At 39.3% G+C, this 15,642-nt stretch overlaps 1 protein-coding gene across 1 annotated transcript; it reads right to left on the reverse strand.

Moving 5' to 3' along the window:
- Window positions 1-6,310: 6,310 nt before the first annotated feature.
- EPCAM (epithelial cell adhesion molecule) lies at window positions 6,311-14,997 on the reverse strand. Its single transcript, XM_026695994.2, has 9 exons — window positions 14,824-14,997; window positions 12,217-12,324; window positions 11,868-12,111; window positions 11,596-11,661; window positions 10,173-10,233; window positions 9,771-9,872; window positions 9,479-9,655; window positions 7,921-7,962; window positions 6,311-6,718 (listed from the first exon to the last, which is right to left on the reverse strand). Exons 1-9 carry the CDS (start codon window positions 14,894-14,896, stop codon window positions 6,677-6,679), a joined length of 915 nt encoding a protein of 304 aa, XP_026551779.1. The 5' UTR covers window positions 14,897-14,997; the 3' UTR covers window positions 6,311-6,676.
- Window positions 14,998-15,642: the final 645 nt, after the last annotated feature.

The raw sequence follows: 15,642 nt of genomic DNA on the forward strand, positions 1-15,642 counted from the left end.
AAGCTTATGATCAACTTACAAGTGTGTTCAGGTACTGCTAGTTGGTTTAATTTACTTAGAAGAGTGTCTGGAATGGTGGTATTGAATGCTGACCTGAAGTCTACAAAGAGGACCCTTGCATAGGTATTTGGAGATTCAAGATGTTGTAGGATGTAATGCAGAGCCATGTTAATAGCATCATCTGTCGATCTATTTGCTCACTATGCAAACTGCATGGGATCTAACAGTGGATCCGTGGTGGTTTTCAGGTGGGACAGCACAAGCCTTTCAAAGATTTTCATAACTACAGATGTTAGAGCAACTGGTCTGTAGTCATTCAGTTTCTTGATGGAGGGCTTCTTTGGCACTGGAATGATGGTAGAACATTTGAAGCAGGAAGGAACATAGCACATCTCTAGTGATCTATTGAAGATTCGGGTGAAGATGTGGGCCAATTGGTCAGCACAGACTTTTAAGCAAGAAGGAGTTCTCTTGTCTGGCCCTAGTGCTTTTCCTGGCTTCTGTCTGTGTAATAGATCTTGCACTTCTTTTTCTGTGATCACCAGAGGTTGTGAGCCCAATGGATTGGGGCCAGTAGTAGGAGGCTTGGCTGTTGTTGGTGTGTTTGAGATGTGGGTTGTGGAGATAGGTGGCTGTAGTTTTTTTTCAAACCTGCAGTAAAACACATTCAGGTCATCTGCTAGCTGTTGATTTCCTTCTGCCTGGGAAAGAGGTTTGCTGAAGCCGGTGATGTTTTTAAGAGTTTTCCATATGTTTGCTGGTTCATTTGTTGAGAATTGATTCTTTAACTTTTCAGAGTAGCTTCTTTTTGCTGCTCTGATCTCTCTTGTTAATATGTTTCTGGCCTGGTTGTATAGCATTCTGTCACCTTTTCTGTAGGCTTCCTCTTTGGAATGGCGTACCTGCTTAAGTTTAGCTGTGAACCAAGGTTTATTGTTACTATATATTTGCAGGTTCCTTGTTGGTACACATAAGTTTTGCAGAAGCTAACATACGATGTTACAGTATCTGAGCTCATCTAGGTCTGCAGAGGCATCTTCAAAAACATTCCAATCAGTGCAATCAAGGCAGGCCTGGAGTTTCAGCTTTGCCTCATCCGGCCAAGTCTTCACTGATTTAATGGTTGGTTTAATGGTTTTAAGTCTTTGTCTGTAGGCAGGTACAAGGTGAATCATACAGTGGTCAGAGTGTCCCACAGCTGCTCGTGGTAAAGACCTATAAGCATCTTTTACTGTTGTGTAGCAGTGGTCTAAAGTATTTTTGCCTGTGGTGGGACAGTTTACATGCTGGAAATATTTTGGAAGCTCTTTCCTTAAATTAGCTAAGATCCTTTCCCATAGAAATCAAATAGCAAGCTATAAAACTTGTGAAAAGCAGACCAAAAGGCATAACAGGAAACTCAGGATATTACAACCTAATGCAACAAGCAGCTACAAAGTGAACAAGCAGATACTATAAAACAATTACTACTACCAAGATCCCAATCTCAAGAGACAGGAACTCATCTCACACACAGACTTCAAGGGTTCACACAAAATCAAAGGACCTGAAAGGAGATTCCCTACTCACAATATTAGATTAATCTCAAGAATGCTGTAGGACTTCTACTTCCTAATAATAAACTGATTCTGACTTCCAATGCCGCTGACCAATCATTTTGCAGTAAAATCTCCCAGCCGGGAAATTTGAATCCACAAAGGAAAGAACTTTGCCTTTCCACATTACTATCAAGGCATTTCAAAGTAAGACCTGGCATATATTTGGGAGAAAGTCCAATGTAATTCAGTTGCTTAAGTACATATATAACCCCCAAGCCATGGTTTGTTTTGACGATTTTAAAAAACAAGCCACCTTGTGTTGCTTCATCCTTTGCATTAAGTAATCATGTAATTTATTGGTTTTGGGTTAATAAAACGAGTGAACCAAGGTACTGTTTATAAACCATGGCTGGTGGCTTATTGGACATACAACAGGCAATTGCATATGCCATAAATTATTATTAAGCAAATACAGTACTGTAATGTTTTAGTATATTCTGTGAAATCACTCAGTAGTTATTAATACATTATGCTGAGACAAGGGAGCTTACTTCTCTGACTTTACTGTTACAAGATGGGATTTTTTGATACAGTACTGTGCCGGTGCTTGGCAAAGATTTGGAGTGAGGGTTTGGCAAACTCTTACAATGAGCTCATTGTAGGAGCTCTTGTCATTACTATTATTCAATCCATATCAAGTGGATTACTGCAACACTTGCTTCAACCAGCTGCTCTTGAAGGCTATCTAGATACTGCAGGTGTTCCAAAATGCAGTGGCACAGACCGGGTACACCTAAGTACACTAATATATGGTATAGGTAGGATCTGTGATCTGCATTAGCTCCCAAAATACCAAGTTGTTGGTTGTCATCTATAAAATTCTCAGTAGCATGATGCTGGGTTATTTGTAGAACCACCTCCCCAGTTTTTACCCATGCCACTAAGTCCTGCAAGAAACTCCAGATTCCCCCATTGAAGAATGTTATCTAATGGGGTTTAGAAAGCATGCTTTTTCTGCCACAGCACTTGGCCTCTGGACTCACATCCTCCAGGACTAAATTAATCCTGACCCTTCTGTTCTGACCCTTTGTAAAGTATTGAAGACTCGGATGTGTTTTATGGTTTGGGATCTAGAAATGTAGATGACCAGCTTTCATTGTTTTTTTCCAGGTTTATTCTTGGTGACCACTGTGTGATTTGTCTCTGTTAGTATTGTTTTATGGGTGTTCAAAGCTGTATTTCCAAGACAGGCAGCTATATAAATTGATTTAATAATTGTCAACAATTTATTAAAATTTATTGGATATTATAGCCAACTTGATTTGAACTCCATATTAGAGTACATGAGGATGTAAATTTGGCAATAGTTTGTCCTATTACTTATGAATCTTTTAGATATTGACAGGATGTATGAGAGATGCATCTGCTATTGGCTCACTAAAACTGCTAAAAGATGGAACTGTCCTGGGAGTTAAGAAAGGTGATCATGATGTGTTCCATTCTATCTGTGTGTGTATATGCATGTGACTTTGAATCAGCTTTTGACTCCTGACATCAGCATGGAATAGTCTCTGCAATTTTCTTGGCAAAATTCTTCAGCAGAGGTTTAACATTCCTTCTTTCCTAGGGTTGAGAAAGAGTGTCTGCCCCAAGGCCACACAGCTAATTTTGTGTCTAAGGCAGGACCAGAACTCACAGTGTCCCAGTTGCAAGCCTAGCCATTACACCAAACTACCTAAAGGTGGAATGTACACTGCTCAAAAAATAAAGGGAACACTTAAACAACACAATGTAACTCCAAGTCAATCACACTTCTGTGAAATCAACCTGTCTACTCAGGTAGCAACACTGACAATCAATTTCACATGCTGTTGTGCAAATGGAATAGACAACAGGTGGAAAGCATAGGCAGTTAGCAAGACATCCCCATTAAAGGAGTGGTTCTGCATGTGGTGACCACAGACCACTTCTCAGTTCCTATGCTTTCTGTCTGATGGTTTGGTCACTTTTGAATGCTAGCGGTGCTGTCACTCTAGTGGTAGCATGAGACGGAGTCTACAACCCACACAAGTGGCGCAGGTAGTGCAGCTCATCCAGGATTGCACATCAATGCGAGCTGTGGCAAGGTTTGCTGTGTCTGTCAGCGCAGTGTCCAGAGATGGAGGCGCTACCAGGAGACAGGCCAGTACATCAGGAGACGTGGAGGAGGCCATAGGAGGGCAACAACCCAGCATCAGGACTGCTACCTCCGCCTTTGTTGCAAGGAGGGACAGGAGGAGCACTGCCAGAGTCCTGCAAAATGACCTCCAGCAGGCCACAAATGTGCATGTGGCTGCTCAAACGGTCAGAAACAGACTCCATGCGGGTGGTATGAGGGCCTGACGTCCACAGGTGGGGGTTGTGCTTACAGCCCAACACTGTTCAGGACATTTGGCATTTGCCAGAGAACACCAAGATTGGCAAATTCGTCACTGGCACCCTGTGCTCTTCACAGATGAAAGCAGGTTCACACTGAGCACGTGACAGACGTGACAGGTCTGGAGACGCCTTGGAGAACATTCTGCTGCCTGCAACATCCTCCAGCATGACCGGTTTGGCAGTGGGTCAGTAATGGTGTGGGGTGGCATTTCTTTAGGGGGCCTCACAGCCCTCCATGTGCTCACCAGAGGTAGCCTAACTGCCATTAGGTATCGAGATGAGATCCTCAGACCCCTTGTGAGACTATATGCTGATACGGTTGGCCCTGGGTTCCTCCTAATGCACAACAATGCTAGACCTCATGTGGCTGGAGTGTGTCAGCAGTTCCTGCAAGACGAAGGCACTGATGCTATGGACTGGCCCTTCTGTTCCCCAGACCTGAATCCATCTGGGACATCATGTCTCGCTCCATCCACCAATGCCATGTTGCACCACACACTCTCCAGGAGTTGGGGATGCTTTAGTCCAGGTGTGAGAGATGATCCCTCAGGAGACCATCTGCCACCTCATCAGGAGCATGCCCAGGTGTTGTAGGGAGGTCATACAGGCACATGGAGGCCACACTACTACTGAGCCTCATTTTGACTTGTTTTAAGGACATTACATCAAAGTTGGATCAGCCTGTAGTGTTTTTTTCCACTTTAATTTTGAGTGTAACTCCAAATCCAGACCTCCATGGGTTGCTAAATTTGATTTCCATTGATAATTTCTGTGTGATTTTGTTGTCAGCACATTCAACTATGTCATGAACAAAGTAATAAGAATATTTCATTCATTCAGATCTAGGATGTCTTATTTTTGTGTTCCCTTTATTTTTTTGAGCAGTGTATATTGATACATTCTTTTGAGATTCTGTATAATTGTAAGCCAGTCTCAAATATTCAATTACTTATAGAGAAATAACTTTGCAGCTCCAAATTCATCTGAATTATATCTTTTTTTTTACCCGTTTCAGTCAGAGGCTCTGTCTTGACCTCTTCCTTGGTACTTTTAGCAAATGGCCTTTGCCAGAAACTGATGAGACACGAGTGTGGCCCTGGTAGTTTTCATGCATTTCTTGGCAGCTTTTAATAAATACCATCAATCATATCTTTTGGACCACTCCCTAAATTGATCCTTAGGAAGAATGTTTTATAATGGTTCCAATGTTTCCTGCCAGGCTATACCCAAAAAGTGATGTTAAGGAACTTTTGTTCCATATAAAGGTTGTTGATCTATGTCCCAAATGCTTCCATTTTGCTTTTTACCATCTACAAAAATTGGTGGGAGAAAGTCATTCAACACTTGAACTAAGAAATTTTCAATGTGCTAATGACATCCCACTCTACTATTCCTTACTACCCAGTGGTAACAATCAGTACCCTAGAGCTTTACCACTACTATGTAAAACAAACTAAATCTCAACTCTATTTCCAGTTTTTTATATATCAGCAGCACTTTCATTTTACCTTTTTGATTTAAACTTGCTCTCTCATCCAGCTCATGTCAAAAAAAAAAACCCTGTTCACTTAGAAGAGCCATATATTAAAAGTAATCTGGGTACTTTGAACTCTGCAGCACAAGCCCCGACATATGGCTTCATAGAATAGAAAGAATAGTATTCTTATTGTTTAATAATTAACAAAGAATGCTATAGTTGCAGCTTTTGCCACCCCTATATAACATGCTGTTGTTAAACTTTATACTTGCCTAGATACTTATCTACTGAGCAGCACAAAGATAAGGGGCAAAACCACTTTCCATGTAGGCTGGCAAATAAAGGAGACTGCCATTTCTCTTTCTGGTGCATCATTAAAGCTTCCTAGGCATGTTGCATTACCTGCAGGGTGGCTGTTTTTTACTCTGTTTTGTGGATGCTTCCTACGTGTTTGGCACTTCATGAGGTAACTGCTTTGCACTAATGCCATTGGCACCTTCCGGGTATTTGGGCAGGAAGGCCAGGTGCAGCTAGCAGCTGCCTCCCAAAAAATGAGGATGACACTTTTGGTTGGTAATAGGAGCAAGAAGACAGGCAAGCTCAGCTAGGTCAAGAAGGGCTGTGGAGTGCAGAGAACCCAAAAGGCAAAGGGAAGGGATAGGTGAGGACCTGCAATGCCACTGCCATAAGTGCAGGTGGATTGCAAAGTGCCAAATTTTGATGATATAGTCATGAAGTTGCTGCAATGTCTGTAACTACGGAAGCAGATCGTAAGTCCTTTTCATTCAAATCTGTCAAACAGTTGTAAATTGAGAACTCCCTACATTTGGAAGTATCCCATGCAAGCAAATCTTCATACCAAGAAAGAACTGATATATACATTTCAAACTTTATTAAAATTCACTGTATGTAAAAAAATGATTACATGTGAATATATACAAACATACACTCTTGTATTCAAAAGTTTCCTGGCAGCCTAGACATAAAAATGATCAGATACTTCAACAAACTTTAAGACATCCAAAATGACATTACTAAGTTACATCAGAAATCGTGACAAAGGAATAGACTAATTATGACTTAATAGAATCTTTATAGCTTCAAAATGCAATGATATGCCAGTTTAGTAGAAAGATTGCTTAAAGATTCAGACAGACACTTTTACAAAATAGCAGTCCATGATATTATCTTCTGTCAAATTTTATTCATTTACCAGTCTTCATTTCATTTCATGTTAAAGATGTTACGAGTTTAGTTCTCTCTGTATTTCATTCATTTCCTTTATCTGAAGACAAAAAAAGTTATTTCTTAATGAGTTGCCTTTTTAATAATTTCTGCCAGTACAAACAATACTAATCTGTCTCTGATGTGGACAGCTTTTTCTATGCCATAATTGTGCAAACAAATATGAATACATACCACCTTCAGTTTTACATTAAGTATATGCAATTTAACTCATGTTTGCAAGCACAGTATGAATAAAAAACATAGATTTTAAGACTGCTACAGTAACTGTTTCACTACAGAATTATCTCACACTATGTTTGCTTTTCACTACAAAAAAGCTTTCACAAGTTAATATTAAGCATTCTCCCAATATTAAAAAAACTGAATAGTTATACACATGACTGTGAACTTATACAGCAATGAAACACTGGATGTTTATTATGTGAACTGAATCATTCTTACTGAAATATTCTTAACTATTAAAGCTAGTTTATATCTTTACAGTAGTCCACAACTTATGACCATTTATTCAGCGACTGTCAGAAATTACAACACTTGAAATGACTGACGTTATGAACATGACTGAGGTTACAGCTGTTGCAGTGCCCCCGTAGTCACATGATTTTGATCTGCGTGCTTGGCAACTTGTCTGCATTTAACAGGTTGCAAAGCACCCTGTAATAGGGTGATTGTCATATGCAATCCCCCAGGAGAATTTTGCAGGGAAAGTTGCAAATTACTGCTATATGCCAAGAAGACTCCCTCTTTGAAACTGGCTAAAAAAGATCCATGCCAAAATCTAAGCAGTATTTTCAGCCTTCAAGTAGAGACGCGAGTCTGTTCACCTGTGGGCTGAAAATCCCTCACCCTGTTAAAATCCAAATGATATTTTCATCCAACAAGTGAAGACAGTCTCTTCTGTCTCTCCACTCAGTGGCTGAAAATCTTGCCTGAATTTCAGCATGAAGTATTTGCATTGCTTGAGCAAAAGGCAAGTTTCTTCACTCAGGGCCAAAATCCAAGCAAGACTCCCCAACTTGCACGCAGCCTGCACTAGGCCCATTAAGGCCTCCTCCACCTTCTTGAGCCACCTTGTGCTCTTTATCTGGCACTCTGTTCACTTAACCGGTAAGATCACTTAACCATGACTGGGAATGCTAGAATGTCAGTCACTGTGTGAACAACTGGGGTTCCAGGGGTCTTAAGTCAAAAACTATTTGTAATTAAATATAACATTTGTATCACAGTTTAAAAAATTACCTCAGCTTTTTCATACTTGCCCCTGTTTCTTCGGGTAAATATCTGCATGAAGAAAACAAAACAGCTCAGGTATTTTTCTATTCCAACACATTCAACAATCCAATTTAACAGAATACAAATACAATAATCCAGAAACTATTGATGCCTATTATCCATATGACCTTTTGCATAGTCACCTATAAAACCATATTACTCGTGAAACGTAGTCTTCAGCTCTCCTATTCGTGCTATTACAGGTTAATATCATGTGCAACAGATTTTCACTTAAAGTCTCTGCTAATTTTGAAGAGTGGGAACAGATCTGAATCTTTGGAGGTTATTGTACTGCTAGTCAGTGTAGCCTAAGGGATGGATCATCTGGTGATTTCTAGATGTTCTGAACTCCCACTGAGGTAGTTTAAATGTTTCATGGATAAACGTTTAATTCTAGCAGTCAGGAATAATTTTACAAAATATTGAGGACAGCAGATTCCCTGAACCTTTTGTGGAAAGTACTGAACCAAAGAGATTGATGGTAATATAAAATCTGTTAAAATAACTAAAAATATACGAAACTAAAATATAACAAGACTAAAATAAAATTACATATTGCATAATATCCACCCCAATGTTATAAAGAATTGTGACATGAAATGAGTGTTTTTTGCTGGCTTTAAATAGCTGTTCAAATTCCCTGGATAGCTCCTATAGTTTTAGCTTCTATGGCAGGAATGTTCTATCACTAACATAAATAGTAATACCGTAACAGACAGAATTGTAGTGAAAACTTTTTTAAACTTATCATAAATTTATCTTACATCTTTATTTGTCCAGACTGGCTTATTAGTTTCAAACATTACTATCCCATAAGAATGCCATACAGGTAGTCCTTGACTTACAACCATTCATTTAGTGACTGTTAAAAGTTACAATAGCACTGAAAAAAGTGACAATCTTTTTCTCACCTATGACCGTTGCAGCATCCCCGTGGTCATGTGATCAAAATTCGGATGCTTGGCAACTGGTTCATATTTATGACTATTGCAATGTTCCAGGGTTATCTGATCATTTTTTATGACTTCTGACAAGCAAAGTCAATGGACAAGCCAGATTCATTTAACAACCATGTTACTAACTTAACTGCAATGATTCACTTTACTGTGGCAAAGAAGATCATAAAATGGGGGAAACTTCACTTAACAACTGTTTTGCTTAGCAACAAAAATTTTGGGTAATTGTGGTCCTTGAGGACTACCTGTATTTATTTTAGATATAATAAATGATGTCTAATAGCCAACATACCTATCAATAGTTTCTTCCACCAATATCTATAGAGGTGAAAAAGTCAATGACATACCTGGGGTTTTGATATTCAGTTTTACAAAGTCCTAAGTAGCTGTTGATAATCTTCAGTTTTAACAATACAGGATTTATGGTTTATCATGGACTGACTGAATGGCCCAGGGGAGAAATAGAAGGTTCAGGAGTTGTCTAAAACAGTAGTATTTATGTTTATCTACCCTAGGATACTTTTTATTTAAGCATCAGAATTAAAATCTTCTAAATAAGAAAAACATACCAGTACAAGAATACCAGCCACTATTGCCAGGATTACAACCACAATTACAGCAATAACTCCAGGAGTCAAACGTTTCATTGTAAACTCGGGTGCTTTGTCATCAACATAATATATTACTGTGTTCTCCAATTTAAGAGGCTTGTCTACAACAGTAGTAATGATTGGGTCCTCTTTGACCTGAAAGACCAGGAACATGAATTATTCATTTTTTTTAAATACAACTACTGAAATAGAGCACAAATTCATGCCAATAATTCCACTTTCCTTTCCTTTAAAAGCTCCACATACTTACATCTTTCTCAAAATAATATGCTACATCAGCTATATCCACATCAGTATTTCCTTTTTCTGAAGCATTTTGTTTGAGATGGACAATAATTAAAGGCTTCTCATACTGAAAAAAAAAAAAAAACTTCCTTCACATAAAATCATGTTATCAAGTTTAAACATAATTTTTCTGTTTTATTTTCAGTAATCAGGCCTTTTTAACCCTTTCATAAATAGTTCAAAATTTCAATTAAATTAACAAAATATTTTAGATGAGGTCTTGATATAGTACAATTACATATTCAGAATGGACATTGCCCCTTTAATCAGGATAGATTCTAAACCTTCAAAGGTAAAATTTATATGCCCCCATGAAAGAACCCAAAGTAATCTTTCCAGGAAAATATCTAATAATTCTTATACGTACCATAACACTTATGTGCTTTTCATCCAAAAGGTAACGATCCTTAAAGTTTTTTCCAATAGTACTGGGAATTAAGGAAAGAAATTAAGAAACTCTGAAAGATTTTTTTGACACAATTTACTACTGAAACCCATATCAATCCCTCCATCACTTTCCCCCTATGAAAACTAGCTGGATAGTAGTTTTGAGCAACTTGCTGGTTATTTTATACTTCAATACATAAGCCAAGCAGAGGTGGTATTCAGCAGATTCTGACTAGTTCTGAAGAATCGGTAGCAGAAATTTTGAGTAGTTCGGAGAACTGGTAGTAATGTTGTCGTTCACCGGTAGCCAGTGTGGATGGCAGAGGTATCGGACAGTGAGGACGAAATGGAACCAGTCAGGGAGTCTGGCGAGGACTTGGACGAGGGTCCTGCATGGGATGGGGCCAGGACCATCTGAGAGTGGGGTGCTGCCTTTGGAGCCTTCAGAGCAGCAGCGAAGCAGAAGACCCCAGGGAGCCTATTCCCAATGAGCGTGCACACAGAGCTGCTAGAAGGCGAGAGCAGCTCAAGTAGCAGGGACGACTCAGGACTAAGGCTGGGAGGTGACTGCCACTCCCATCAGGAATAAAAGTGATGTGCTCTTTGCAGGAAGCAAAGAAGTTCATTAGATTCTGATTCCTCAGTGAAGCCCTGCGAACTCTGGTTTGTTTTTGTTGGAACTCCTGTCAGTTTATATTCTAAGTAATTGGACTTCTGTTTCTTGGCAGCATTCTGCAGCACTGAAAAGCATGCTCTTATCTGGAGGAACCGTGTCTAATGAGTTTTGGCTGGGAATACAAGTAATTCCCAGCATCGCATTAAAAAAGGTTTTACTTTTAAATTCAGTTGATGTTTTATTAAGTTTGACAAAGCCTGGGTCAGAACAGGTAACCTTCCCCCAGGAGTGGGGAAGGAATGGAGATTTTATAGTATCCTTCCCCTGGAGTGGGGTGGGAATGGAGATTTTGCAATATCCTTCCCTTGCCATGCCCACCAAGCCACACCCACAGAACTGGTAGTAAAAGATGTTGAATCCCACCACTGGAGCTATGGTTTAATAAATCAGAATGTTAACAAAATTAGCATAAGAAGTTATTTGCTCATGTTTTGTCTATTTCTTTGCAAGGTTAGATAAGTGAGCCAGGAAAAAGATAGCCTCCAGGGCTGACATATATAGTATCTGAACCCAGTTTATTCTATGCTTTATTAGGCACAAAAGGTTTGAATAATGACAGATGCCAACTAATTTTATATCTTTTATGATCTCTTGGTTTGGTGTAAGACATCATAATCTTGTATCATGCACAGCACATTGTGTCAAACATTTTATTTTTACCTACATTGTGAAAATCATCTATTAAATTGCTACACTTAAGTAGACATTGATAATTACCAAGACATACCTTTCAATAGCAGCTTTGTCTAACTCTGTATTACTGTCAGGATATTTTGCTTCAATAATAATCCAGCTAAAAATAAAATATAAAACATTAATCACAAGGTTAAGAAATAGGGCACTCAACTTGTGCATTTCTAATTTTTGGTCTTAATTTGTTAATGGTCAACTTGTCAGTATAAACTATTAAAATGTTACTAATAGATGTTTTAACCTTAAAGTAGAATGGTACAACATATAGATCTCAAAATAAAATCAATTTTAAATCAGGTGGTTTACCTTGTCCTTACTACTTCTTGGCATGTAATGTTTTGATCACTCTTGTCAGTTCTTCGCACTCCAGCACTGTTTACACACCAACAGGTCTTTGTTCCATTGCATTGTTTAGGTTTGAAGAAGCCATTTGCATCACATTCTGGATCATAAATGCCATCATTGTCTACATATGCATGTTCTGGTCTTTCTCTTCTACCTGATTTTAAGCCAGTCACTTCTGCTTTCATCAATAGGCATTTTGAAGTCACTAAAAGATAATAAAAACAGTCAAGAGTAACTGGATCATGTTAACCTAAATATTTTTGTCAGAAAGCAGCAGAAATAGTGAAATATGTTCAGTTCTTATACTTACATGTCTGACAGTTCACTGTGATATCAAATCCAATTGATTTACACTGGCATACACCATTAAGAATAGAACAATTTGTTGTCCGTTTGTTCTTCTCACATTTACATCCTTCTGTAATATTCAAACCAAATAATTACAAAATAGCCCTTTGAATTCTGCACCAAATAGATAACTATCCCTATTTTTTGTAGTAGATACCTACAAAATCATCCTACTTCAGGGAAAAATGCCAAAAGAAAATTCAAATTAATTACACTTTGGAATTCTGACTCTGTAATAGCTAATACCATATACCATATCTGAAATTTTCTCTTTATTGCAACTCCATAAAGATTCTTGAGTTGGCTTTAAAGCAGAGCATATATCCGCTATTCTAGATACCATTTTTATGTATCATGTTCATCATTATAGATATCTTTAAATAATAAACTCAGAGGAAAAATCTCAAAAATATTAATTTTGATATTGTTTCGGTTAAAAATATAATTCCAATTCAAATCAAAGGTCTCAGGGATTGCCAAAGCTGCTACTTTTAACATTTATTCTGTAGACCTCTTCTGAAGAGTAACTGTTATCTCTACACACTTTAGATTCGTAGTTCAGAGCCCATAATATCTGGTTCTGCAAAAACTAGCAGTAGGTAACTAGTAGTATATAGGTAAGCCTCTTTCTCAAATGTAGCATACCTTTCTCCCATTAAAGTAGTATTTTAAAAAAATCAGCTGAAAACTCCCAACTCCTAAAAAAATCAGCTTAAAACTCTCCACCCACTTCAGTGAAAAAAAATTACCTGGGAAGGAACAGCAAAGTGTATTTTAGTGTTTAACAGGCATTAGCAGTTTTACTTCCTTTTAAAACCAGAGTTTCATTTTCTGATAATCTGCTCTAGAAAAGTATATTCTTTCTGAACATATACAAAACCAAAACTATCTGTTACAATTTGGTAAGAACATGTGTATGCTTGAATGAAAATGAAAGAAAAAAAATCCCAAGATGTGGGGGGGAGAGAGAAAGCAATGGTGGTTTCTACAGGTTAGCTTCCAATCATTAAAAAAAAAGACTCCATGTTGTACTTGACTGTAACGATGTAGTCACAACCATGCTTTCTCAACTATGCAAAAATGCTTTCTTCTGGGAGATTTTGTGACTTCACAATTGATCCTATAACCCTAATATTCTCTGGTTATCCAAGCATTAACCAGACAATCCCAAGTTGTGACAAGGTTAAGCAGGAACCATCTACTTTTCAGTTATTTATATACTTAAAGATAGCAATAGCACTTAAACTTATATACCACTTTGCAGTGCTTTACAGCCAGCCCTTTCTAAGCGGTTTATAGAATCAGCATATTGCCCCCAACAATCTGGGTTCTCATTTTACGACCCTGGAAGGATGGAAGGCTGAGTCAACCTTGAGCCTGGTGAGATTCGAACTGTCAAACTGCAGGTAGTCAGCAGAAGTAGCCTGCAGCGCTGCACTCTAACCACTGCACCACCACAAGCCCATGGATGTTTTTCACTCTCATTTAAGCATGACACAAGCATGCCCTTCTGAAAACATCCTTATTCTGCTTTGGACTCTGCCTTTATATTCTCCCCAAACCATGAATGAAACAGTGTTGTCTGCTGCACCAGTATTAAAACAATATTTCACCCCTTATTCTGAAACCAAGTTGTATAAAAGCTTCTAGGCTTGTCATCTATTACCTTGGAGAAAAGTCAGATGACTCCAGCAGCTTAAAACAAACACAAACCATGAAAAATGGGGACAGCAAACTACACCAGTATAGCCTTGAACCAACTTAAGATGAATAGCTAGAATTTCAACACAAAAGTAGGGAAACACCTTAAGAAAACTTTAAAAGAGCTCAGATAATGCAAAGCTACTATATTCGAGGCTTTGCAAACCAGTAAACGACAAAGAACCTTCCATTTTAGCTGGGAGTTAAGATGGAGTTGCCACTGATCTACATCTAATACTATTATTGGTACATGGGGCACTTTGTCTATTTACATTGATTTTTAAAAAATCTACCTGGATTTAGTTCAATAAAAATTAAGCATGTTAAGAGTTCTACCAATCTTTTTTTTTTTTTTGGCGAATAAATCCATGAAGGAAGTTTATGGCTAAGTTTATCAAGTTAATTTCTTAAGATGATTCTAAAACGAATCTAATTTTTAAATTATTTAAGATAGAAAGTTTCCATCCCTCGGAGAAAAGTGATACGGAAAGTCTCGTGCCGAAGGAAAGTTTGGGGACTCCAAATGAGCCTCCCCCGCTCCAGGGACGACTGGAATTGCCCGAGCGCCATGGCTCTACGGGGCGTTGGCTCCACGCGTCTGCCTCCGACTCTCCGGGAGTCTCCAGGGACAACCTGTTTCGAACTGGCTCCAACCCGCCCCAGAAGTCGCGGCCAAGAAAGCCCGGCCACCGCTATTCCTGTCCACCGACATGAAAGCAACCTGCCCCTTCCTCCACGTGAAGGACGGGAATCTCGACGAGGTGCCATTTTGTGCGGGGTTCCACTTCCCTAAGGCGTTGCCCTCGCACGCAAGAAAATTAGGAGCTGAAAGAGAAAAGTCAGGAAAACCCGCCAAAGGAAGACAAACCTTGGCTCCACACGGTAGCGGCGAGCGCCAAAAGCGTTCCCAGGAGGAAAGCAGCCCTAGAAGGAAATCCCATCGTCCGCGATGTCAGAAACCAGGTAGACGGCAACACTAATAGGTGCTGGCGACGCTCCGGTCTCTGTGTCTTCTCTTCACCCTTTCCTCCCCTTTTCTCTCAAGCTGCTCAGCAAGTTCCGCAGGAAAACTGAGCTCCTTTCAGCCGGCCGCGCCCGCCTCCTCAGGTTACACCTGGTTTCCCACACACACACACTTCGCCTCAGAACCTGCGCCGCTCGTACCCACACTACTTCCGCTTCTCCGAAGGTGAACCTGCGAATCTCGTTGGCTCCGAGCTCTTATAGCTCACAACGCCACCTGCACGAAACTGGGAGCGGCCGACGGGCGGGCTTTGTGCAACAGAGCGACGAGGACTCACCTGCGTGCCCGACTAGCCATATATAGACTTTTCCGGGTGAAATACATTGCGGGAAGGAGGTGATACAATGTTGGAGTGTTTCGAGGGCAGTATGTGAGGTAACAATAGGCGAGGCGGTTTGAATATTCTAAAACGCCTTATCAACCGTCGGGGAGATTTGTTCCATTGTGGTTTCCTTGGTTTTAAAAAAAAAAAATTTTTTACCAATCTTGAGAGGACCAATTTGTTTAGAATATAAATTTACAGTAGAGATCATAGAAAACAAATTGAAACAGGTGAATCCATTTAGTGAAGAATTGTGTCGTTTTAGATGTGAGAAAGGCTCGGTTGTATACACTTTAGATTTTCACAATGCTGAGTTTAACATTTTGCTCAAATAGTTCATC

This window comes from Pseudonaja textilis, chromosome 1, assembly GCF_049901715.1.
Source record: "Pseudonaja textilis isolate UNSWEBS1 chromosome 1, rPseTex1.2, whole genome shotgun sequence".
Taxonomy (NCBI): Eukaryota; Metazoa; Chordata; class Lepidosauria; order Squamata; family Elapidae; genus Pseudonaja; species Pseudonaja textilis.

What these genes read in the sequence shown, in the direction of transcription:
- EPCAM (XM_026695994.2), bottom strand. Translation starts at nt 14,896, where the DNA reads ATGGGATTTCCTTCTAGGGCTGCTTTCCTCCTGGGAACGCTTTTGGCG. An exon ending in AAAAGCACATAAGTGTTATG is followed by an intron (nt 9,873 to 10,172) that starts GTACGTATAAGA and finishes TTTTTTTTTCAG; the next exon opens with TATGAGAAGCCTTTAATTAT. An exon ending in GCAAGTATGAAAAAGCTGAG is followed by an intron (nt 6,719 to 7,920) that starts GTAATTTTTTAA and finishes TTTTGTCTTCAG; the next exon opens with ATAAAGGAAATGAATGAAAT.